At 38.5% G+C, this 27,562-nt stretch overlaps 1 protein-coding gene across 8 annotated transcripts in view; it reads right to left on the bottom strand.

Annotated features, from left to right (window-relative positions):
- Cdh8 (cadherin 8) overlaps positions 1–27,562 on the bottom strand; it is a 407,399-nt gene that overhangs the window by 152,736 nt on the left and 227,101 nt on the right. For all 8 annotated transcript variants that reach the window (XM_017601380.3, XM_017601378.3, XM_017601377.3 and 5 more), the window contains 3 exons: positions 19,591–19,758; positions 15,777–15,964; positions 9,847–10,100 (listed from right to left, as the gene is read on the bottom strand). In XM_017601380.3, coding sequence (XP_017456869.1) covers positions 9,847–10,100; positions 15,777–15,964; positions 19,591–19,758 — 610 coding nt within the window. The remainder of the gene's footprint in view (positions 1–9,846; positions 10,101–15,776; positions 15,965–19,590; positions 19,759–27,562) is intronic.

Here is a 27,562-nt window from a genome sequence, read left to right as displayed (position 1 = left end):
TCACGCTTGCCTGGCATACATTAGAAGCACTGATTTGTCTGTCACCAAATCACACTTGATCTGTACATCTTGTTCCCGTCCTTCCCTAGAGCTGGACTGGAAAATGGCATGCTTTGTAAAACTGGATCGTTGCTGCTATAGCGTCCCTAGCTTCTTCTGAACAGTCGTTATTGTCACTTTCCAGTGACAAGAATAGATATGGCTATAATCAGTCACAGCAAGACTCACAGCCTGACTACCTGGGGACTGCAGTTAGTTCAATAAAACTGCTTTCCCACAAATAAAATGGAGAGATTTTAAAATCTGTACAAATGATGAGAGGAGTAGTGACCTTGGTTTATGCCCAGTACTTTCATTTGGAATCTCTAAGCTCCTCAAATCTAGTCTCGATTAACAACATGTCATTTCATAGTGATATCTATCTATCTATCTATCTATCTATCTATCTATCTATCTATCTATTTATATCTCAAAAGAGAGAGAGAAAGAGAGGGGGGAGAGAGAGAGGGGGGGGTGTGGGGGGGGAAATAGATATACGTTTTTATTTGAATGTGTATTTTTTGGTGTCTACATGTGTGTTTGAATGTATATTTTTCCATGTCTATGTATGCTTGTGTTCGTGTCTGTGAGTCTCTCTGTGTGTGATCATACACATATCCTTTATTTCTTAGGGATCATGTTTTCTATAGTTGTGAGCACTTATTTGTTGTGACCTGCGGTAATTGCAATGCCATCACACCAAGGTTTGAGATTATCCTCATAATGAGACTTCAGGTGCAGCCATTTCACTCACTCCCTTCATATTACAACTCATGCATGAGCCTATGAGTAAAGTAAGAACATGGCCTTACAGAGAACATGGGAGAAACATGAAAACAAGGTCACATATTCTTGCAATAAATAGAGCTGTGCCCACACATGTTTGTTCCCACCATACCACCATAGGCACTGGACAATTTCACAGTGTAACCAGGATGTGGATGCCTTTGTAAATGTCTCATTCTGGATCCTTCTCACCCTTTCACATTTGTCCTTCTCACAGACATACTTCTCTCAACCAGATGAAGGGCATTCTGCATGTCTGGGCTTTGGTGCAGCTAATGGCCATTAGTCAAATCCCCACATAGACTGTTATCTTTTTAGTTCTTTTCTCCAGATATCTTTCTGTTTTATCCTCAAGGGGGTGTATTTTTGTTTTCCCAAATGCAAAGTATATTTTAAGAAGAGCTTTAATAGATGTAAAAATAACTCCAATTTTGGTCCAAACTTCTGTCATTTGAGGCACCGACTTCTGAAAAATTTCACCTTAACCTCATGGCTTTATCACCATGCAAGTAATGTGAACTTAACATATTTTTAATTTTATAAGTAAATATTAATGAAAAAAATATATTGAGTAATTGTTCAAATTGTGCTTTCTTTTCAACGTTTACATGGAGTTCTGCAGCTACATCATTTCCAATCCTGCCATTAACACTCCAAATCCTCATGTTTCCATAGCTACCCAAATTAATGACCTCTACTTCAACAATTATTTTTGTTTAAAATATATTTCTATGCAACTACAAAATACAAAACAATCATAAATGTTCCACTGCCTCCAAAGCCTCTATTTTTTAAGATGTACCATAGCTGAAGGATATGAAAATTCTGACACATAAGCACGTAATGACCAAAATATGTGGAAGAGCATCTAAGAAACGAAAGTGTTATAAAATTTAAATTGTATACAGGTACAAGATCCAGAAAATTACTCTTCTAGAGTTTATCAAAAAAATCATTGCATAGATGATAGCCTTAAATAACTGTAGATTAGAAATTGAAATATTTAACATGACGTGTAACCCCTCTATCTCTGTCTATGTCTGTGCCTATCTGTGTGTCTGTGTCTGTCTCTGTGTCTGTCTGTGTCTTTCACACACAGACACATACAAACATACACACATGTATGTGTACACACACACACACACACACACACACACACGCGCGCGCGTAAGACCATATTTAAAATCTACTGTTAACCAACCGCCTGGTCAGGTGGGCACTCCTGAGGCTGCAGAGCGGAAGAGACCACCAACACTGCTCACCCCTGCCCACATCCCTGGCCCAAGAGGAAACTGTATAAAGCCTCTGGGCTCCCGTGGGGGAGGGCCCAGGAGCGGCAGGACCCCTGCCACAGACACCGCCGGACCCTGAAGGAAACAGACCGGATAAACAGTTCTCTGCACCCAAATCCCGTGGGAGGGAGAGCTAAACCTTCAGAGAGGCAGACAGGCCTGGGAAACCAGAAGAGACTGCTCCCTGCACACACATCTCGGACGCCAGAGGAAAAAGCCAAAGACCATCTGGAACCCTGGTGCACTGAAGCTCCCGGAAGGGGCGGCACAGGTCTTCCTGGTTGCTGCCGCTGCAGAGAGCCCCTGGGCAGCACCCCACGAGCGAACCTGAGCCTCGGGACCACAGGTAAGACCAAATTTTCTGCTGCAAGAAAGCTGCCTGGTGAGCTTGGGACACACGGAAGCAGAATTTCTCTAGAACCGGGCACGTTCTGTGTTTACCGGAAGTCCCACACCCGCGGATCCCGGCCCGCAGCAGCTCTCTGCTCCAAGACCCGGTGAGAGAGAGACCCAACCGCCTGGTCAGGTGGGCACTCCTGAGGCTGCAGAGCGGAAGAGACCACCAACACTGCTCACCCCTGCCCACATCCCTGGCCCAAGAGGAAACTGTATAAAGCCTCTGGGCTCCCGTGGGGGAGGGCCCAGGAGCGGCAGGACCCCTGCCGGAGACACCGCCGGACCCTGAAGGAAACAGACCGGATAAACAGTTCTCTGCACCCAAATCCCGTGGGAGGGAGAGCTAAACCTTCAGAGAGGCAGACAGGCCTGGGAAACCAGAAGAGACTGCTCCCTGCACACACATCTCGGACGCCAGAGGAAAAAGCCAAAGACCATCTGGAACCCTGGTGCACTGAAGCTCCCGGAAGGGGCAGCACAGGTCTTCCTGGTTGCTGCCGCTGCAGAGAGCCCCTGGACAGCACCCCACGAGCAAACCTGAGCCTCGGGACCACAGGTAAGACCAAATTTTCTACTGCAAGAAAGCTGCCTGGTGAACTCAAGACACAGGCCCACAGGAACAGCTGAAGACCTGTAGAGAGGAAAAACTACACGCCCGAAAGCAGAACACTCTGTCCCCATAACTGACTGAAAGAGAGGAAAACAGGTCTACAGCACTCCTGACACACAGGCTTATAGGACAGTCTAGCCACTGTCAGAAATAGCAGAACAAAGTAACACTAGAAATAATCTGATGGCGAGAGGCAAGCGCAGGAACCCAAGCAACAGAAACCAAGACTACATGCCATCATCGGAGCCCAATTCTCCCACCAAAACAAACATGGAATATCCAAACACACCAGAAAAGCAAGATCTAGTTTCAAAATCATATTTGATCATGATGCTGGAGGACTTCAGGAAAGACCTGAACACACTTAGGGAAGCACAGGAAAACATTAATAAACAAGTAAAAGCCTACAGAGAGGAATCGCAAAAATCCCTGAAAGAATTCCAGGAAAACACAATCAAACAGTTGAAGGAATTAAAAATGGAAATAGAAGCAATCAAGAAAGAACACATGGAAACAACCCTGGATATAGAAAACCAAAAGAAGAGACAAGGAGCTGTAGATACAAGCTTCACCAACAGAATACAAGAGATGGAAGAGAGAATCTCAGGAGCAGAAGATTCCATAGAAATCATTGACTCAACTGTCAAAGATAATGTAAAGCGGAAAAAGCTACTGGTCCAAAACATACAGGAAATCCAGGACTCAATGAGAAGATCAAACCTAAGGATAATAGGTATAGAAGAGAGTGAAGACTCCCAGCTCAAAGGACCAGTAAATATCTTCAACAAAATCATAGAAGAAAACTTCCCTAACCTAAAAAAAGAGATACCCATAGACATACAGGAAGCCTACAGAACTCCAAATAGATTGGACCAGAAAAGAAACACCTCCCGTCACATAATTGTCAAAACACCAAACGCACAAAATAAAGAAAGAATATTAAAAGCAGTAAGGGAAAAAGGTCAAGTAACATATAAAGGGAGACCTATCAGAATCACACCAGACTTCTCGCCAGAAACTATGAAGGCCAGAAGATCCTGGACTGATGTTATACAGACCCTAAGAGAACACAAATGCCAGCCCAGATTACTGTATCCAGCAAAACTCTCAATTAACATTGATGGAGAAACCAAGATATTCCATAACAAAACCAAATTTACACAATATCTTTCCACAAATCCAGCACTACAAAGGATAATAAATGGTAAAGCCCAACATAAGGAGGCAAGCTATACCCTAGAAGAAGCAAGAAACTAATCGTCTTGGCAACAAAACAAAGAGAATGAAAGCACACAAACATAACCTCACATCAAATATGAATATAACGGGAAGCAATAATCACTATTCCTTAATATCTCTCAATATCAATGGCCTCAACTCCCCAATAAAAAGACATAGATTAACAAACTGGATACGCAACGAGGACCCTGCATTCTGCTGCCTACAGGAAACACACCTCAGAGACAAAGACAGACACTACCTCAGAGTGAAAGGCTGTAAAACAACTTTCCAAGCAAATGGTCAGAAGAAGCAAGCTGGAGTAGCCATTCTAATATCAAATAAAATCAATTTCCAACTAAAAGTCATCAAAAAAGATAAGGAAGGACACTTCATATTCATCAAAGGAAAAATCAACCAAGATGAACTCTCAATCCTAAATATCTATGCCCCAAATACAAGGGCACCTACTTATGTAAAAGAAACCTTACTAAAGCTCAAAACACACATTGCACCTCACACAATAATAGTGGGAGATTTCAACACCCCACTCTCATCAATGGACAGATCATGGAAACAGAAATTAAACAGTGATGTAGACAGACTAAGAGAAGTCATGAGCCAAATGGACTTAACGGATATTTATAGAACATTCTATCCTAAAGCAAAAGGATATACCTTCTTCTCAGCTCCTCATGGTACTTTCTCCAAAATTGACCATATAATTGGTCAAAAAACGGGCCTCAACAGGTACAGAAAGATAGAAATAATCCCATGCGTGCTATCGGACCACCACGGCCTAAAACTGGTCTTCAATAACAATAAGGGAAGAATGCCCACATATACGTGGAAATTGAACAATGCTCTACTCAATGATAACCTGGTCAAGGAAGAAATAAAGAAAGAAATTAAAGACTTTTTAGAATTTAATGAAAATGAAGGTACAACATACCCAAACTTATGGGACACAATGAAAGCTGTGCTAAGAGGAAAACTCATAGCGCTGAGTGCCTGCAGAAAGAAACAGGAAAGAGCATATGTCAGCAGCTTGACAGCACACCTAAAAGCTCTAGAACAAAAAGAAGCAAATACACCCAGCAGGAGTAGAAGGCAGGAAATAATCAAACTCAGAGCTGAAATCAACCAAGTAGAAACAAAAAGGACCATAGAAAGAATCAACAGAACCAAAAGTTGGTTCTTTGAGAAAATCAACAAGATAGATAAACCCTTAGCCAGACTAACGAGAGGACACAGAGAGTGTGTCCAAATTAACAAAATCAGAAATGAAAAGGGAGACATAACTACAGATTCGGAGGAAATTCAAAAAATCATCAGATCTTACTATAAAAACCTATATTCAACAAAATTTGAAAATCTTCAGGAAATGGACAATTTCCTAGACAGATACCAGGTATCGAAGTTAAATCAGGAACAGATAAACCAGTTAAACAACCCCATAACTCCTAAGGAAATAGAAGCAGTCATTAAAGGTCTCCCAACCAAAAAGAGCCCAGGTCCAGACGGGTTTAGTGCAGAATTCTATCAAACCTTCATAGAAGACCTCATACCAATATTATCCAAACTATTCCACAAAATTGAAACAGATGGAGCCCTACCGAATTCCTTCTATGAAGCCACAATTACTCTTATACCTAAACCACACAAAGACACAACAAAGAAAGAGAACTTCAGACCAATTTCCCTTATGAATATCGACGCAAAAATACTCAATAAAATTCTGGCAAACCGAATTCAAGAGCACATCAAAACAATCATCCACCATGATCAAGTAGGCTTCATCCCAGGCATGCAGGGATGGTTTAATATACGGAAAACCATCAACGTGGTCCATTATATAAACAAACTGAAAGAACAGAACCACATGATCATTTCATTAGATGCTGAGAAAGCATTTGACAAAATTCAACACCCCTTCATGATAAAAGTCCTGGAAAGAATAGGAATTCAAGGCCCATACCTAAACATAGTAAAAGCCATATACAGCAAACCAGTTGCTAACATTAAACTAAATGGAGAGAAACTTGAAGCAATCCCACTAAAATTAGGGACTAGACAAGGCTGCCCACTCTCTCCCTACTTATTCAATATAGTTCTTGAAGTTCTAGCCAGAGCAATCAGACAACAAAAGGAGATCAAAGGGATACAGATCGGAAAAGAAGAGGTCAAAATATCACTATTTGCAGATGACATGATAGTATATTTAAGTGATCCCAAAAGTTCCACCAGAGAACTACTAAAGCTGATAAACAACTTCAGCAAAGTGGCTGGGTATAAAATTAACTCAAATAAATCAGTTGCCTTCCTCTATACAAAAGAGAAACAAGCCGAGAAAGAAATTAGGGAAACGACACCCTTCATAATAGACCCAAATAATATAAAGTACCTCGGTGTGACTTTAACCAAGCAAGTAAAAGATCTGTACAATAAGAACTTCAAGACACTGAGGAAAGAAATTGAAGAAGACCTCAGAAGATGGAAAGATCTCCCGTGCTCATGGATTGGCAGGATTAATATGGTAAAAATGGCCATTTTACCAAAAGCAATCTACAGATTCAATGCAATCCCCATCAAAATACCAATCCAATTCTTCAAAGAGTTAGACAGAACAATTTGCAAATTCATCTGGAATAACAAAAAACCCAGGATAGCTAAAGCTATCCTCAACAATAAAAGGACTTCAGGGGGAATCACTATCCCTGAACTCAAGCAGTATTACAGAGCAATAGTGATAAAAACTGCATGGTATTGGTACAGAGACAGACAGATAGACCAATGGAATAGAATTGAAGACCCAGAAATGAACCCACACACCTATGGTCACTTGATTTTTGACAAAGGAGCCAAAACCATCCAATGGAAAAAAGATAGCATTTTCAGCAAATGGTGCTGGTTCAACTGGAGGGCAACATGTAGAAGAATGCAGATCGATCCATCCTTATCACCCTGTACAAAGCTTAAGTCCAAGTGGATCAAGGACCTCCACATCAAACCAGACACACTCAAACTAATAGAAGAAAAACTAGGGAAGCATCTGGAACACATGGGCACTGGAAAAAATTTCCTGAACAAAACACCAATGGCTTATGCTCTAAGATCAAGAATCGACAAATGGGATCTCATAAAACTGCAAAGCGTCTGTAAGGCAAAGGACACTGTGGTTAGGACAAAACGGCAACCAACAGATTGGGAAAAGATCTTTACCAATCCTACAACAGATAGAGGCCTTATTTCCAAAATATACAAAGAACTCAAGAAGTTAGACCGCAGGGAAACAAATAACCCTATTAAAAAATGGGGTTCAGAGCTAAACAAAGAATTCACAGCTGAGGAATGCCGAATGGCTGAGAAACACCTAAAGAAATGTTCAACATCTTTAGTCATAAGGGAAATGCAAATCAAAACAACCCTGAGATTTCACCTCACACCAGTGCGATTGGCTAAGATCAAAAACTCAGGTGACAGCAGATGCTGGCGAGGATGTGGAGAAAGAGGAACACTCCTCCATTGTTGGTGGGATTGCAGACTGGTAAAACCATTCTGGAAATCAGTCTGGAGGTTCCTCAGAAAATTGGACATTGAACTGCCTGATGATCCAGCTATACCTCTCTTGGGCATATACCCAAAAGATGCCTCAACATATAAAAGAGACACGTGCTCCACTATGTTCATCGCAGCCTTATTTATAATAGCCAGAAGCTGGAAAGAACCCAGATGCCCTTCAACAGAGGAATGGATACAGAAAATGTGGTACATCTACACAATGGAATATTACTCAGCTATCAAAAACAACGAGTTTATGAAATTCGTAGGCAAATGGTTGGAACTGGAAAATATCATCCTGAGTGAGCTAACCCAATCACAGAAAGACATACATGGTATGCACTCATTGATAAGTGGCTATTAGCCCAAATGCTTGAATTACCCTAGATCCCTAGAACAAACGAAACTCAAGACGGATGATCAAAATGTGAATGCTTCACTCCTTCTTTAAATGAGGAAAAAGAATACCCTTGGCAGGGAAGGGAGAGGCAAAGATTAAAACAGAGACTGAAGGAACACCCATTCAGAGCCTGCCCCACATGTGGCCCATACATATACAGCCACCCAATTAGACAAGATGGATGAAGCAAAGAAGTGCAGACCGACAGGAGCCGGATGTAGATCGCTCCTGAGAGACACAGCCAGAATACAGCAAATATAGAGGCGAATGCCAGCAGCAAACCACTGAACTGAGAATAGGTCCCCTATTGAAGGAATCAGAGAAAGAACTGGAAGAGCTTGAAGGGGCTCGAGACCCCAAAAGTACAACAATGCCAAGCAACCAGAGCTTCCAGGGACTAAGCCACTACCTAAAGACTATACATGGACTGACCCTGGACTCTGACCCCATAGGTAGCAATGAATATCCTAGTAAGAGCACCAGTGGAAGGGGAAGCCCTGGGTCCTGCTAAGACTGAACCCACAGTGAACTACTCTATGGGGGGAGGGCGGCAATGGGGGGAGGGTTGGGAGGGGAACACCCATAAGGAAGGGGAGGGGGGAGGGGGATGTTTGCCCGGAAACCGGGAAAGGGAATAACACTCGAAATGTATATAAGAAATACTCAAGTTAATATAAAAAAAAAAATCTACTGTTAAACACATCATTACCCAACACTTCATCCTTGGAGACCAGTACACAACACAATGCACTCTGGGTGTGATGTTGCAAGAAACTTACTTAGCTTGAGCACCTAAACTCTTCTTTGTTGACTTCTAAATGAGAAAAATGTCTATAAATCAACATAAAAAACAGATTTGAGCATCATTTCTTACAACAAGAAAAAAAATAACTTGATTAGTTATCATCCTAAGAAAAAATTCTGAGCAAAAGTATTATAAACACAAATCATTTTTAAAATGACATTGAAATTTTTTTGTGAAAGAAACTGGTCTAGATATGCTGACTTATCAGTAATGCTCAGAAACTGAGAATAATTTCAAAGCCACATTCAGAGACAAGATAGGGACATCTGATTGCATTGACACGGTGGTCTCATACTTCTGAATTCTAAAATATAATTCACTATATCTGTCTGAAGCGACAAAATACAAACTGGCAATGCTCATGCAATACTAAAAATATAGAATATATAAAGCATAAAATGTAAAAGATTCTTCCCAATGTTCTGTAAAACATTTGTAATTTTTTATCTCCTTCAAGTTTTTCAAGAGCTGGAATAACATGACTTATCTTTGTATTCCCATTCCTAGGCATTGTCTCTAGATTAGTAGACGGTGGATGTACAACACAGACACACACATGCACATGCAATGCACATGTACACACATGTACATACATAAACACACACACACACACACACACACACACAAACACAGAAACAGAGGATAAAATAATGGAAAGTCCTTCATCACAGGGGCACAGTCCCAAGGCTCCTTCTCTTGTCCAGTGATGCAGCACATACTGTAGTTAGAAATGAAATACCTTATTGGGCTGGAAGTGATATCAGGGTCACGAGCTGTCACTTGGCCAATCACAGAGTTCAAGGCAGCATTTTCATGAACTTCAAGGAGGTAAGTCGGTGAAGAGAAGACCGGAGGCTCATCAGCATCCTCTACAACAATTTTGACTGTTGCTGTATCTTTAAAGGGTCCCCTGCCACTGAAACGTGGGTCGATGTGGATATTGGCTGCCTCCACCTTCAGAGTATAGGATTTTTTGGTCTCAAAGTCCAGAGGCTGTTAAAAAAATGACAAAGATGAATTCTTCTCACTAAACCACAGCAAGAAGAGATGAGTATAATGTCGATGGATGGAAGTTATTCTCATTTAAGCTAGTTTGTGATTGTTAATGGGCTATACCCCCCCCATGCAACTTACAAATTTTACAAGCCATTCATTGATACTTGTTTATTATACAAGCTCAGAGAGTCTAATCTATTGTTCTGTTGTATTTTGTTCATTTCACTTGGAATTCACAAAAATATTCCCACTCATGAATTGTAACATTTTCACTTCAGAGTCATAATAAAATTTTACTATCGATGACATGACCAGCATGCTAAACATGTGGTTAACCAAGCTTCTGCTACAGTCAGATAAGGCAGCACTGAATGCATCTCTATCTGGGAACAGTATTTTATCATTTCTGCACAGTGTGTGAAATGGAAAGAGTAGCAATGACCATTGTTTACCCCAAAGAGATATTACAAAGTATGGTTTAGCACTAAACCTAACAAAGAGTGGTTTATATAATTTCCACAACATTTCTACTCTAACCGGTTATGTGACTTAAATCGGGTCTATTTCTTCTTAGGACATCCTTAGGTCTCTGTCAACAGTGCTGTGCTATGGAGCAGGCAATCAGATGAAGTGAAATGCTTGCACATGCAAACCTATTTTTGTTTACACTTGGAAAAATGGGAAGGCAAACAAATGGACTCCACTAGCTCTGACTTTGGCACATCAACCACTCAAAAGTTGAAATTATATCATTTCTCTGTTCCTGATGATATCTCTGAAAGAGTCATCATTCATTTCTTAATAGTCCACCAGGTTTTTGGTGTAAATTGAGCAAGGTAAGTGTCTATGTTCCCCTTACATACATCAGAACCCATCTAGGGAGATTCTTGGCAAGTTATAATATTCCAGATTTTGAGAATGTAAGTCTGTCAGGATTCAAATAGATAGTTTATATATGCATCACAATTTCTCAGAAGAAACAGAATTTTAAATCTGCAATGCAGATTTTTAGAAAATGGAAGCTGGAACAAAAGCTAGCATGGGAGTAATTGTGCAAGATTAAATATATATTCTTATTTCAAACTTCAATGTTAGCTTTCATGTTTGAATTCAGATATAATGGGAATTAGCTTTTCTCTCCAATATTTTCTGATAAACATTACAAAATATACTTCCCTGTTGATTATAAAATAACAATGGGCATGTCTTTAGTTTGGAAGAAATGATTTAGGGTGGTAAAATATTATTTAAGCTTTGCAAATCTTCTGCACTATAATAGATCTTTATTCTAGGCATGTCTCAAAATATATTTAAAATATGCACCGTGTAATATACTAATATTATTTTAATTGACAAACAGAAATTTTAATTTGATATTAGTTTCATTCTAACTTAGTTGACAAATGTATAATTTAAGGTGCAATAATAGGCTAGTATACAAAGAAAGAACTCAGTTGACACATCCTTCATCTCATTCCCTTAGCAGTTTTGGTGGAAATTAAGACTGTACTGGATGGTTTTGTGTGTCAACTTGAAACAAACTGGATTTATCACAGAGAAAGGATCCACCCTTGAGGAAATGCCACCATGAGATCCAGCTATAAGTCATTTTCTCAATCAGTGATCAAGGGTGAGAGGGTCCATTGTGGGTGGTGCAATGTCTGGTTTGGTAGTCTTGGGTTCTACTAGAACGAAGCTGAGAAAGTCAGGGAAAGCAGACCCATAAGTAATAACTCTCCATGGCCTCTGCACCAGCTCCTGCTTCCTGGCCTGCTTGAGTTCCAGTCCTGACTTCCTTTGGTGATGAACAGCAGTGTGGAAGTGCAAGTTGAATAAACTCTTTCCTCTCCAACTTGATCTTTGGTCATGATGTTTTGTGCATAAAAACAAACCTCGACTAAGACAACAACTCAATTCTTCATTTTTAATAGCTGAGCAGTATTCCATTGTATAAATATACCACCATATTATTTATCTGTTCTGTGGCTGAAAGATAGCTAGATTGCTTACAGTTTCTGACTACTATGAATAAAGTTGCTAAGCAAGTGTCCTTATAGGATGGTAGAAAATTCTTGGTTATATGTCCAGGGTGGTATAGCTGGGTCTTGAGGTATTACTAGTCCCAGTTTTTTCACAAAGTACCAAACTGAATTCCAAATTGTTATACAAGGTTGGACTCCCACCTTGCTCTACATGCTCACCAGCATATGCTATCTCTTGAGGTGTCTTTGTTTCTGCCATTTTTATGGTTTTAAGATGGAGTCGCAGAGCTTATTTGCATTTCTCTGATGTTTAAGACTATTGCACACTTCTTTCAGTGCTTCTCTGCCAACCATTAGAAATTCCTCTGTTGAGAGTCCTCTGTTTAGCTTTGTACCACAAAGTAACACAAAGTACAGGATAACAACATTACAATCCAGAGACCCATAGAAGTTAAGTAATTATGAGGGACTAAGGGAGGATATTTGACTCTCATTCAGAAAGAGAAATAAACATGAGAAGTGGATGGAGTGGGGAACGGGCTGGGAGAGAAGGTAGAAAGAGGAACAGGAATAGGAAGTAGGTATGAGGAGAACAGGCAAGTGAGGGCTGGGAGGAGAGAGGACTGGGAACAGAAATGGGTGGTGGTGGCATATCTGGGGCAACATGAAAACCTGGGATTGTGATACTCCCAGGAGCCTATGAACATGGCCATCCATAGTTGAGACTCCAAACAGTGGGGAGGTGAAGCCTATAGTTACTAGATGATAACTATAGTGATAACTAGATGGGACTTGCAGTAGAGGACAGGGACACCAACCCACCAACAAAACCTTCAGCTCAAAATTTGTCCCACCTACAAGTTGTTCAGGGATAAAGATGGAGAAGAGATTGAGGGAATGGCAAATGAATAAATGGCCCAACTTGAGACTCATCGCATGCAGGAGATCCGACCCCTGATCCTTTCAATGATACTCTAATATGCTTGCAAACCTGTATAGCATAAATGTCTTATGAGAGGCTTCATCTAGCAGCCTATTGAAACAGATGCAGTGCTGCTCAGAGAGTCTGGAGGAAGGGTGGGGGACATAATTGAAAAAGATAAAGGGGTTTAGAACATCACAAGAAGACCTACATAGTTAACTAACCTGGGCACATGGGGCTTCACAGAGTCTAAAGTACTAACCTCATGCACGTATGGGCTGGACCTATATCCCCTAAGCATATGTAGCAGATGTGCAGCCTGGTCTTCATGTGAGTCCCCTGGCCATTGGAGTAGGGGCTGTCTTTGACTCTGTTGCCTACATTTGGGCCCTTTCTCCTAGCGGAGCTGCCTTGTCTGACCTCAGTGGGAGAGGGCAGACCACAGTTCTACTGCTACTTGATATGCCACGGTTGGTTGTTACCCCTGGGCGACTTCCCCTTTTTGGAAGGTAATGGGAGAAGAATGGTGGGAAGGGGGTATAAAGGTGGGACTTGGAGGAGAGTAGTAAAAGGGACTTCAATCAAGGAAAAAATAATTAATGGGGAAAAGTTCTCACCTTAAGAAAAACAAACAAAAAAATCAATTCTTGTAGAAATGCCGTGGTCAAAATGGGGCACAAACTTTCACTAAATTATATCCAGTTTGGTATTTTTGAACTCTTTGATCAACATCTTCCCTTTCCTTTACCTTATGCATTCACAAAGCCCATTATCAAATAATAGCTCTGTAGGCATTTTCCACAAAATTTCTAGAATCTTCCATAAAAAGGTCCTGTAGCCCAGCCTGCCTAAGTGGGTAAATAGGCTCTGGGCACCGTACTCCATGTTTGCTTCAGTAACAAAACAAAACAAGGCAATTCCCTGAGGACATTTTGTTGTTTGTTTGCTTGTCTGTGATTTTCAGCTCAGTTTAACTATGATGTGTCCAAACGTCCTCTCATTTCCTTAGTTTTATCAGTTAATAAACAGTAGCCTAGTGGGCTGTTGAAATATGACCACTTATAAGCAGTCTCTAAAAACAACTTTTGTGTTTCATGGCACTAAGTTCATCACATATGCCTCCAGATTTATAAATATTAGTGGACAGAATGAATAACTAATTGCCTCAATTTATAAAACTACCCAATAGGAAGGGTGGGTGGCAGTTAAAAACAATAAAAATGTCATTACAAAGTTTTAGGTAAAAAAATTTGGTTGCATGTTATTCAATAATTGACTTAAGTATAATTATATAGTAAATACTAGCCTTTAACTATTTTTGACTCAAAGTTCTGAACTTGAATCCTGGCATGAAAATAATGTTTCTCACTGAAAAATTACAATAAATATAGCCATTTGTCTCCAGCATCATCTGTAAGCATTTTATTTAAAAAATGGTCAGAAAATTCTAGGTTTCCATTGATAATTCCTCTTCAATATAAAATTTAGAGAAGTACCATTCCACATATATTATTGAGGTGCCAAAGATAGAACTCTATGGTCTTGCTCATGATTGACAACAGATCCCACTGAGCTACATTGTCAGCTGACTTAGATTATCATACAACATTATAGAGCCACACTGTAGACTTAACACTGTGTCAATTTAATGCTAATAAAGACAGCAGCAAAAACATTACTGGTTCCCAATAGTGTATATCATCACTTGTCATTCATAAATTAGACAATCTATTTAAAATAGCATTTGCAAGAAAGGATGTGAAGAATAATATTGAATAGAGAATTATGGGCAACCACAGTGATAGATCTAACATGAGTAAAAGTTTGTACTATTCTTCCTAACCTCTTTGCCACATGATTTTTATGAAGATAAGAGACCATGATGAAGACTACAAATTGAAAACCATATAGAGTGGTTCACATGCACCACAAAACAGTACAAAAACAAGAAGAAAAGAGACAGTTCAAAATGTTCCAAATCTTCATTTTCTTTAGAAGGTTGCCTTCCTATACTAATGCCTCATCTCTGGAACAAGGATGACATGAGATTTATTTTCCACAAAGCTTGGGCTTTCAACATATTTAAAGTAACCAGTGGTAGGAGTTTCTCCATGTTGAACTTCAGAGCTACACAGGATGCTGGAGCCTGAGCATCTTGCTTATCGTTGAGTTTCTTTTTAAGCACAATTTTCAATAAAGCCCAAGGAAAAATGCCAATGTATTTGGAGGGACATTTAAAGAAAGAGGGGATCAGAAATATGAGAGTTACACAGAAAAAGTCTAGAATCTATTGAACTTGTTATTCCTGGGGGGGGGGGGCAATTGACACATGTCTCCATTGAGAATCCATTTAAACTGTAGGTAATTGTACCCTGGAGTAATTTTATCAGCCAATAGTATCTGTCTAGCCATTGGTTGAGGGTTCCCTTAAGGATAATGACTTCAGTGCCCTGTGTAAAGATTGAATGTTTTGTGTTTGTTTTTTCCCCTAGTGGAAAACACACCGAATCATAAAAGTGGAGATAAGTAGTAGTAGGCCAGCTACAACATGGTAACTGTTTACCAGGGGGACATCTGAAACATGATGTGGCCCTAAGAGACAAGAAATCCTGAATAGTTCTGTTATGTATACCTTTTTAACCCACCATTCATCTTAAATCTAAATATCTACCAACTCTGGATTCTATCTGTCTACTCAGCTCTCACAGATATCAAAAGTTAGATTACTCAAAGATATTTAGAAGATGAAGAAAATACTCCTTAGCTTACCTTTCTTAGTCTTATAACACCATCCTGTGCCTGGGCATCAGAAGTGATTTCAAATAGTGCTGTCCCATCTCCATCAATGATGTCATAGGAAGATTGTGCATTTTCACCAATATCCTGGTCATTGGCTTTAACCCTTCCTATTGCAGTGCCAAGGACCACATCTTCTGGTACTGAGAAGTGATACAAACCTTTAAAAAGATGAAGAACATTGGGTATTATAAAAACACTATTCAGTCACTAATTAATTTAGCAAGGTTAATTGGACACTTTGTATTATGGATGTCTTTAGAGCTACTATCAAGACAGAAATAGAAATGGAAAAATATCTCATCTATAAAATTCACACTCATTTAAACAAATATAAAACAAGTATTTTCCAGAAGTAGTGAGTCCTCTTCATTCTCTAAAGACAGAGAAAATACGTATTATCTGTATGGTTACCAAGTATTTATTTGGAGTAGCCTTACCAGAATATTAGTGTGTCTATGAAAATTTTGTTTCCTAAATTCTGTAAAATCACACCGCCCGCCTGCAGGAATATTTATTGTTGCCCCACATAATATATTTAGCTAATTTCAGCATAGAGAGATGTAATGTGTAATGTGTTGAAAGTCACATTTGATCTTACTTTTGTATTTACAAACTTGCAGACCGTTTTTGATAAAATCCAATTACTACACTTCTGCCATGCCCTGCAGCATGCTACCCAGATACATGAAACACTTCTCTTGTCACTAAATTCTTCATTGCTCTGAAGACTAGAATCCTACCTTCAAAACTCCCTAGGCAAAATACAATTACAATGTGTTTTCATTCTCCTTTGGGGACGGTAAAGCATGTCTAATCAGGGGCGTTTGTCCTACTTTTTATTCCAATTTCTTCTTTGTGATGTTGGTTGCAGTTATCTTCATTGGTGTAGAGGAGGCTTGTGGTACTCGACCACTCTCTCTGGCCATTAACACATTACTGCTCATCTGCCCTACATCTGTCTACCTTTCCCTACATTTCTTTGCCTCAGGGCTTTATCTCACCTTCAGATTCTATTTCATCCATTACATGTCAGGCTGGAGGAACTGCTCAAGCATTGATTCATGCCATGGAAACAGTCATCTAAGACTCACAGGAGTTAGTTTATGAAATAGTAGACTTTCCCCCCTCTGGTAGGATAACATTGTGTTGTTACTATTTTTTTCCTTACATTTCCAACAGTTCAGACATTTCTCAGTAGGATAAAGGTACATTCATCCACAGAGTTAAGTGTTTGAATCCTGTACACCTCTGGCTTTCTAGCCTGCCGTTTTTACTTTCTTTTTGGCACTCTAAGGGGGGAATTAAATTACTTATAATAAGATTCTTGTCTCAGGGCCTGTTTCAGGCAAACCCAAAGTCAGACAACCAGGAAGACTAAGTCCTACAGCAATCACCACTAAATGGAAAAAAGAAATCTGCAGAGCATTACCTAATTGTAATGTAAGCTCAGACACTGAATTCCTGGATAACCGTAATATGTTTATCCATTAGAATTTGACGGATTAATTTGAAGAGCAGACTTTCTTAAATTCTTTTTGTTAATGAGAAAGCAAAATTATCTCTTGGAATTGTAAAGTTGTGGGATTGAAGAACAAAACCATTTTGCAAATACAGTTCAAAAGTAAGAGTAGACAAAGACAATTGTCCTATCTAACACAAGCCGCCAGTACTCTGCTTGTATCCTAGGTAAGTTTAGGGGAGATCCTCTTGGTTCGCTTGCAAAGTTAATAACCAGCATTTGGACCTCATCTTCCTACCAATCCTACACCAGGGAGCCTTAAAAGGCTAATCGAATGCAACATCCCTTTACCCACTGCCATTCTGAGTGTTCTTCTCTAATTTATCTGGGTGATCATAGTTAATAATCATTACTTTTGCAAAGGAAATGGCTTTAGAAACTCACCAAAAACTATTAAATTGAAATAATCTCCTTTCAGTAAAAGACAAGCTGAATATTAATTAGTGGGGGTAGCAGGACCTCAAATAAAGACCATAGAATAGAAAGGGTAGATTATTTTAATATATATCCTTAAAAGTTTCATAATTCCAAGGATGGTAGATATATAAGTTGCACATCTCTACATGAAAATATATTTCTATACTTTCTGCCTTGGAATCTTTTATGAATGAATTCTCAATTGAGTATCAAATACGTCATTTTAGAACTACACCCTGTCCTTCCTCTCTCCCTCCTTACTTTTATTCATTCTTCGCATTCTTTTCAAAAAATAGTTTTCGCGTGGTGTTTCCTAAGCAAGGAGGAAGCTCCAAGAGCACATTAGCTGCTGTTATCAGAAATGCTATAAGCTATCTCCTTAAATTTGGAAGACAGTACATTCTTAGGATTGCACAGTTTACATGTAACTATTTAGAGGCCATATACTTTATTCTGCTTAGACCTGTACCAACACTGTATCCCGTGGCTCCTAAAATCTTTGAAAGGAATGTTTATAAACTTACTGTTTTTGAGCTGTAATGTGGTAAAGTATCCGTCTGTCTGTATGTTTATTTATCTATTAATTTTTTATTACTCTTGAGAAAACTTAGTCAATTCACCTACAGATAATGATATTTTAATAATTTTCTAATGATCTTAGACTAAACATCATGGATTTAATATAGTATACTAACTCAGAAACTGTTCATATGTAGCCTCATTTTTCAGTGCCTTTCATCGATCATAATTCACTGGTTCTCTGAGTTTCATTGGCAGCAAAATGCTTATTATTTTGTTATTTTATATATTTAACAATATAAACAATATTATATATAATATATATTATATATATGAATGTACATGTACAAATTTAGGGCAATGCTAATAATACAGGCGTGTACAAATTTATGGGCATATTAGTTACAATACTCATAAAATAGAAATAGTTTCATACCTATCAATGAATTATTAAATAAGTAAATAGTGGTGCCTATGACTACAGTATCTATGTATTTTTCCAGCATTAATGAATGTCTTTTCTTTGGCAACATAGTTGAGCATTGAGGAAATTATATTAAATAAAAAAATACTAGACAGAAAAAGATCATCTAATTTATTCCCGTTCAGAATCTTTAAAAGTAGATATATGTACATTAGTGTGATTATATAGTATTATGGCTACATGTTTTTAGCTGCATATTTTTAGCATCAATGTCTATAATACATCCATTGGCTCATTGATTTCATCCTATTCCATGTAATTCCATGCATCCTTCATTTCTCTACTCAAGAATCATCCTGCTATGTCTTAAAAAACTTTAATGAATCACTCCCCCGTGTAATATTGCTTAGTAAATACATTTGAGACGCTTTATTAGAGGTTGAATATGAAGGAAATAGTGACCATCTGCAAGCATCACTTATTGTGGCTGCCTGGAATTCTGTTGAGATTGCAAAAGCCGAACATGCCCTTAGGAAGAGGGAATTAATGATTACTGATCTCTCTCCCACCAGCAAGAAGGAGAGCATCTGTTTGGAAACACCTTTAATGTATAGTTCTTTTTCTCACTTGACGCTTATTTTATTTTATACAACAATGGGAGAGTTAGTGGATCATTGTCTGAGGTGAATTTCATCACTCTTTCAAGTTATTTCTGACTCCATTACCTATTTTCCCCTTGATATTTGGTGTTTTCCCCATGTCCTTGAAATTATGAAAATGGATATAAATTTCTGTTAGGCAAGATTTGTAAGTAAGCAATCTCCAGCTGAAACAGGTTCTGCAAAGCTGAGGAAAATTATAGTAAAGATGTCCATGACTCTTGACGAGTGCAGGAAACCACTTACTTTGAGCAAATTTTGGAGGATTGTCATTCACATCGGTAAGCGTCACTGTGAGTGTCGTGGTTCCAGACAGACCACCGGAATGCCCACCCATATCTTTGGCTTGAATTACAACCAGGTATTCCTCCTTGGCCTCTCTGTCCATGTTAGGAAGGGCAGTTTTTATAATAGCTGAGAGAAACAAAATAGAAGAATGAGCTTTAGTAGAATATTCATTAAGAAATGATCATGTCACATATAGGCACATAGATACACAGGAACCTGTATGCATATACCAAGTGCTACTACAAGAAGTCTTGATTTTCTGTTGAGATTTAACTAGTAAATATCTATAAAACTAATGTATGTGAATGTAGTCACAGGCATTCATAGATAACCTTTTTTTTTTCTTTCTTTCGGAGCTGGGGACTGAACCAGGGCCTTGCGCTTCCTAGGCAAGTGCTCTACCACTGAGCTAAATCCCCAACCCCCATGGATAACCTTTAAAAATAACTTTTGTAAGGTATAAGAAAACTTGTAAAAATATATTTTAGAAAACAAACTGCCTACCCCAAAGAATAAATCACAACACAGCCTCATCTACACTGAAAAGCCTAGAAGTGAAAGAATCCTGCAATGTGTCACACACCCCAGTTCCCCTAGAAGATGATCAACAAGAGCTTGGAGGCTCTAAGATCAGAGATAAGTTATTCTTTGGCTCACAAATTCATTAATAAAGTGAACAAAATAAATGAATTCTCAGAATCAACTCAGAGGACTAAAGCACAAAACAGAAGTAAAGCAGACAAGTATTTAAATACGAAGGTAGTGTTATTCATTTACACTTTGTTTAAACAGTTCACTTGTATAAACTGTTTTACCATAAAAGTAACAACTGCATTAGAAAACTGAGAAAATACAGAAAGGAAGAGGGGAAAGGGAGGAGAAAACACTTTATTACTATGTTGGGCAAGTGAAACCCTGTCACCAGACAACACCATGGAAGTTTGAGCAGATTCAGAAATCCCAGTGAATTCTCTTATCTGAGGGTGGTAGGCATTTCATCTACTCCCAAACTGGTTCCTGTCCTGGAACATGTGACAAAGTCAAGCATGGAGAAGATGGGACAATCAGTCATGTAGGGGCAAACTGAGAAGCCAATGCATCAAGAAATAAAACACAGGAGTTAGTTCCTCAAGGACCACATGACAATGTCTGTTTTATAGAACTATAACACTTTGGGGAAGATAATGCTCTCTGGAAGCTTTTGTCTCTAGAAGCTGCTCAAGCCCAGGATAGGCACTTACAGCTCAGTGGCCGGGCGGGCCCTTGGCTCCTAGCCTGCAGAGTAGCAGATGTCTCTGAAGAGACTGGGCATCTCACCCTGATCTGTTTCCTCCTCCCCTTCAGAAAGTGCAACTCTGGCCAATCAAGCTGTGGGCCAGAGCCCTGCAGATCTCTGCAGACAGTATCCAGTACAAAGAACCTAAGTTCTTTGTGGAAATTTAAACCTTCTGAAGGTATATTTGTTTACTATTAATTGTAATATTCTGTTAAATATTCAAAACCTTATATATCCCCAAATTTGTCTTTGAAGATCTTTATCTATTCATATACCTTCGTTCATTGATAAGTATTGTACACATTCTGCCCAAACCCAAGTTCATTGTGCTTTTAGCTCTTGTCTGTGTCTATCCTTATAAACATGCAACCACAACTGTAAGTGGAATATTAGCATTTTTATAACACTTTTGCAGTACAGTGGATCCTTACAGGCACATAGATTTTCATAATATGAATGAATGCACCATGTTAGTTCACGGTCTCACAGCAACAAATATCCAACCTGTTTAGTTCCCTCACCTTTCCAGAACCCAATAGTCTTGTCATCATTGTCATGTAGATAACCAAACTACATCTTCTGCTCTTTTCTTGCTCTTCACCTCTCCCTCTGCATCTTTCTCCTTCTCCTCTTCTTCCTCCTTCTCTTTCTGTCCTTTCTCCTTCTCCCTTTTCTGCAGCTGTCATTTGTTTTTATTCTCCTGATAGGAACATCCAAGATCTCTAGCCTTCTAGGAATGTACTAATACAGTGCTCTCTCTCCCAAGCTCAGCACTATGCTTCCCTGTTGCCTATACATTTGTTCAAGTTTGTGTCAAAACAATTTTTTAAGTTCCCCAAACAAAATAGTCATGGCATGGCTATTTTCTTTCTTTTCCCTAATTTACAGACATCGCTATAGCAAACCTCTGTCTAGTATCTCATTGTCTCCCTTACTCTTTCAAGGATAAGGTTGTTGATCGTACTTGTGTTGCAAGCTTTGCATGCTTTGAAGGTCAATGTTCTCCTGTAACCAAGTTACCCTTTTGTCATAAACCCTGTAAAGTTTAAAATACAGTGGGAATATATCGTTACTTTGTCATCCAAGGGCAAAAGACATGGCCAGAATGCCATTGTTTTCCAGATAGCGACAGCTCAGCAGTTCTTGTTCTGTGGGTATGAGGCAGGTCACTGAGAACCACGGGATCCACGCACTTATCACTACAGTGAGAAACCTGCCTTAGGGGAACAGTTCAACAATATAATACAGGAAAGTTTCATGTCTATCAGCTTTGCTCTTTATCTTCCTTTTTAAGATGTTGGGAGTAACCTTCCTGATTGCTAAAGCAAGTGGGGATTCCCTCTAAGGTTATTTAAGGACACACAACACAAGTAATTGGCTTTGGTTCGAACCATATAATGAACAGATTGCCCGAGCCCACTGCCTCTAATCTTAACCCCAGTACTCGCAGTAATTCATTATAAAATCCAAGACAGAATTTCTAGAACTTTCTCTCTAGCTACCCTGTGGCTATAAAGGCAGTGTACTAGAAACTGCTAGTGCCTTTTATCTACGAATTCTTCTTTTTATGTTGGGTCCTAGCTATACATGTTACTTGCGATTTTTATTCCAACTCAAAGAATAGGCCATTTCACGTCCACAGCACTGTGAGGCGTTGATCGAAGACTGAAATTGCATTAAAAGGCTCTGCTGCTTAGGCCCATATTTTCATCACAAAATCAGCAGCTTTGCAAGGTGTATGGACAAGTACCTTGTTTATGAAAAACATATTGTGCATAAAGCAGAAAAATGAGTAATTAGAACAGGCTGCTTTTCTTCACATATTTGTAGTTCAAAGAGTTGGACATGTGGACACTAAAAGAGACTTAAACATTCATTTCACTAGCAATGATTGTCAGGTTTCAGCTTTGATTTTAATAAGGCAAATAAGCACTTCCTATCACCATTATGTTAGACAGAGTAATATACAAATGCTTTTGTACAGCCAAGATGCAAAATGTATATCCTTGTTTTTGATCATATTGGCCAATGAACAATAGTGCCTGTGTACTCACTTAAGTGCTAATCGTCACACGTTTGCCATGCTCAGCTGCATTTTCAAGAGGTCATGGACATTTAAGATTCCATTGCAGCTTGCAAACAAATTATAAACAGATTATAATTTTTCAAAATGATGTTTTACTTTTTTTTTTTACATATCTGGGCCAGCTAGTTAAGCTCCTTGATGTGATTTTTCTTGATATTTTTCCTTCAAGTTTGCATGCAGGATAATGGGTTTAGTTATGTCATTTTCATACATGTCTACTACTTTATTTTGCACTTAACAATTTCCTTTGCTCCATGCCCTTCCCTACAGCTTACTGGCCCTGACTTCTCACAAATGTTCTTTCTTTGTTTGCTTGTCATGATGCGTTTCAGGATACTTTCACAATAAATAAAATAAGTCATTTTCTCACTCTAAATACTCCAGGAACACTCTGAGCTAAAACAATAATTTTATTGTACTTTGATCTTAATATTAATAAATTTTAGATAGGAATCATTTCTAAAGTTTAGATTTATCCTCTTCTACAATTTTCTAACCTCGTTTAAATCACAAGACATCCCCAGGGTAAACTCTTCTCCTCGAAAAATGAAGGACCCTAACTTTTCATAAGTTTGAGAAAGGTCAAGCATAATTGGGTTTTTAATTGAGGAAAACAAGTTGGTAGTTAAAGTTAGGATATAAAATAGCCCCTGTATATTCATGTGTTATGTACCTTCTTCCAGATGGCTTTACTCTTTTGACAAGTGATAAAAATTGTAGTAGTTGAGAAGTAGCTGGGTAATGTAGGTCACCGAGCTTTCCACTGAAACTTATATATGGGCTAAAGGTCCTTCCTCTTTCTCTGCTTTCCATTGAGAACGGTCCCTTTCTACTTGTGCTTCTGGCCCCAAATATATTTGGTATTGAGCCCACTGAAACATGAACCCAAATTAATGATTCTTCTTTCTGAGTTGTTTCTGTCTTGTATCTGATCACCACAATAGAAATTTAAGTAACGCATGGGTCCTAAGCCAATCTGTAACATCACTTTCAAGGTTCACAGTGGAGGTTGAAACTAGAATCTCTTAAAAGAAATTCCAAGGATCTCGATTTAAGAAATCTAATCTAATCAGAAAATTAATGAGAACATTTGTTCTCCATGAATTAATTCAATGCATACTTGGAATTGACACTGGGGAGTATAGCTAGGGAAGGTAAGGGATTTGAGGGAACCCTGGCAAAGGGATAAAGTGAAAAGGGGATCCTCTTTCACTGAAGTCTACACTGATCACCTTCCTATGACCAGACCCATGTGACTCGTTCTCTGGTGTTTAAAAGGCATAGTTTTACCTTTGTTTTATTCAATCAAATAGCGATTTCCCTAGTGCAAAATTTCAGAGTAAAGAATCTCAGATTGGCCTAAGTGCTCCCTAATGTTAGACAGCTGTTTTTTATGTCTAGGCATTGAGGGAATGGTTTGATTAGAATCCTGTTTCATACATATAAATATAAAGAAATATAAAACTTGTATGTGCTTCCCCCAGCCTCCATTTCCATTGTCTTTAACATTATCATTTGAGAAGCATTTTGTATCCATCTCGAAAACGTCTTTTTATAATTTCCGTGATCTCACCAGATTGAGAGGCTTCATGAGAAAGGCAAGGAGATGCTGATTAAGTCTTTTGTCATATTGAAGGCTGATTACTGTAATTCACTCGTCGCGGGTCTCCCAGATTGTGCTGCACAGAGATTGCAGTTGATATAAAATGCTGCGCTAAACTCCTCTTTTGAATGCGTCTTGTGGAACACATTATACCAGTTATGAAACCCCTACCTTTGTTATCCCCAGAAGCCCTTGCTGATTCAATGTACAATTATTATCTCACTGTCTCTGAAAGAGGGTCTGTCTCATAAGAGAGTAAGTGGGGAGAGACAGTTGCCTGTAGGAGTTTCTGTACTGCACCGTTCCTTCTTGCTGGCTATGTGATTGGTGCCACATGCGGCCAGTTATGAAGGTCAAAAGTATACAAGGGGGAATGCATCCTACTGTTTTCATGAAAATGTTAAATCCACACAATGAAATCCTGAAGAAAGAGGGACACTTACACAAATAACTTAGAAAACGAGTCAGCCAGCATAGTTTTCAAAGGATGCTGCATTTCTCTCTCTTTGTAAGCAATGACTTACAGAAATATAGATAGGCAGATAGGTGATAAATGGATACATAGATAAATAGATAGAAAACCTAGATACATAGATACATAGGTAGATGATAGATAGATAATACAAAGACAACAGAGCAATAGGAAGATAGGATCACTTAGATCTTATTTTTTCATTAATTAATTAATTTACATCCAGATTGCTTCTTCTCCTTCCTCTCTTCCAATTCCCACCCTCTCACCTCCCCTCCTTTCACCCTCACTCCCTTTCTCTTCAGAGAAGTGTAGGCTTCCCATGATTATCAACCCACCTTGCAGTATGACAGGTGCACCTTCTTCTACTGATACTAGACAAGGCAGCCCAGTTAGGGAAAAGGGGACCCAAAGGCAGGCACCAGGGTCAGTGATAGCCCCGGCTCCTGCAGTTAGGAAACCTGCATGAAGACCAAGCTACACATCTGTTACATACTCATATGCGACAGTGTGTCTGTCCCATCCACGCTATTTGGTTGCTGGTTCAATCTCTGGGAGTCTCTATTGGCTCAGATTAGTTGATTGTTTGAGTTTCCTATGGTGTCCTTAACCTCTGGCTTCTTCAACCATGTTTTTCCCTCTTCCACAGGATCTCTGAGCTGTGCATGTTTGGCTGTGGGTATCTCCATTTACTTCTGTCAGTTGGGTGAAAGTAGATCTTATAACTCTATATTTACTGACACTAGTTCTGCATTTACATATTCAATAGCTATGAGATAAAATATATTTTAATTAGGTATGTAACGAATGCCTAGAGACGTTATTTCTTGGTGATAGTATCTAAGCTATATGATGTAACCTCTATTCACATAGCATTTACTTGTAAACTATTTATAAGTAGCCTGGAGATCATTTACTGGGCGGGTAGGCCTATAAGAGATAATCTTTAGGGTCTTTGATATGTATGTGCCTGGATACTGAGAAATACAAAATGGATCTAGTAGAAGATGAAAATGCAGCAAATTATTAGACGTCAAAGAAGTCAAATGAACCAGGAATCAACATTTTACTTACATATTCAAATCAGATATTTGAAACTAATAAGTATCTCTAAGAAAATTACCAATGAGTATTTCTGTTTTCAATCTTTTGTATTTTCATATCTTATAAGATATTACTATAAAAATAAGATTACTTAATATCAATAGTAGAAAAATATTAAATCAGTGGTAAATACATATAGTATTGTGCCAGCATTAACAACTGCACCATAAAAATTTAGCAACAAAAAGTATGTAACAGATTTCCAGTTTTCCTTAGAAGTAATATATGTCATGTTTGATGTATTTTATAAGTAAAAAAAAAATGAGAGTAAATATATATACAAAGTTAGCTTGATATATTCTGGGGAGGGGCTATAGGGACAAGAATCCTGTTTCTTGGTACTTCATGTTTTAGAGAATAGGCTCAGGCAGTACTATATGAGTATATTATGAAAAAATTATGAGTTATGTGACCGTGGTAAAATAACTTCCTTCAAGTTTGCATATCACTTATAAAAAATATAGGATATCTTCAAATAAGAGCTTAGGTTTTAGTATTAAAACATGAGAGGTTAAAACCAAATCTTACCCTGAAATTTTAAGCACACACACACACACACACACACACACACACACACACACACACACACAGAGAGAGAGAGAGAGAGAGAGAGAGAGAGAAAGAGAGAGAGAGAGAAAGAGAGAGAGAGAGAGAAAGAGAGAGAGAGAAAGAGAAAGAGAAAGAGATAAGGTAATATATATTTTACATTTATACCAATAAACATGCAATACAAAACAAATAAATTTTTAAATTCACATATATTTTTGTTTGCATTTTACAAATGTAAACTTACATATATAAAAATTAAATTTAACTAATTAATTCAGGGATGACAATTGGCATAAATAATAAGTCTTAATTAACCGATGAGACACTTCAAGGTACGAATGTGCCCTGTTAATGTTAAAAAAAATTAACAGAAGGATTTTTCTTTTACAATCTAATTTTTGCAAATGCCATTTCCCTAAATGTGACTCTGTGTCATTCTCTTCACAGCATATGGCCCTGAGACTCTGGTCTTGTAATTTCTTAAGAGCTGACACAAATATTAGTGTATCAACAAGTGTATGGATAATGCAGTGAGTCCATTTTTTCCCTTTACTGTACCTCTTAAACTCCATTAATCTTTTCAGAATCTGGTCTGATGTTTCATCAGTAAAAATGCCTTTCCAGGTAGAACTAATTGCTTTCTTCCTTTTTATCTCATGCATGCTTGCTAGGAACTTTCTTACAGCAATTAATTTTCTGTTTTGTCTCGATTTCATTACGGCTTTTATTATTTCAATCTGTCCTGAGAGCAAATTACCATACGCAAAGCCACATCTCATTCATCCTCATATGCCAAAACATAACAAAATCCCTGTGCACAACAGGTCTTCAGTAATTGTA

The sequence above is a fragment of the Rattus norvegicus genome, chromosome 19 (genome assembly GCF_036323735.1).
Source record: "Rattus norvegicus strain BN/NHsdMcwi chromosome 19, GRCr8, whole genome shotgun sequence".
Classification (NCBI taxonomy): Eukaryota; Metazoa; Chordata; class Mammalia; order Rodentia; family Muridae; genus Rattus; species Rattus norvegicus.
Note: the sequence above shows the minus strand (reverse complement) of the source record. Positions and strands in the feature narration are given on the sequence as shown.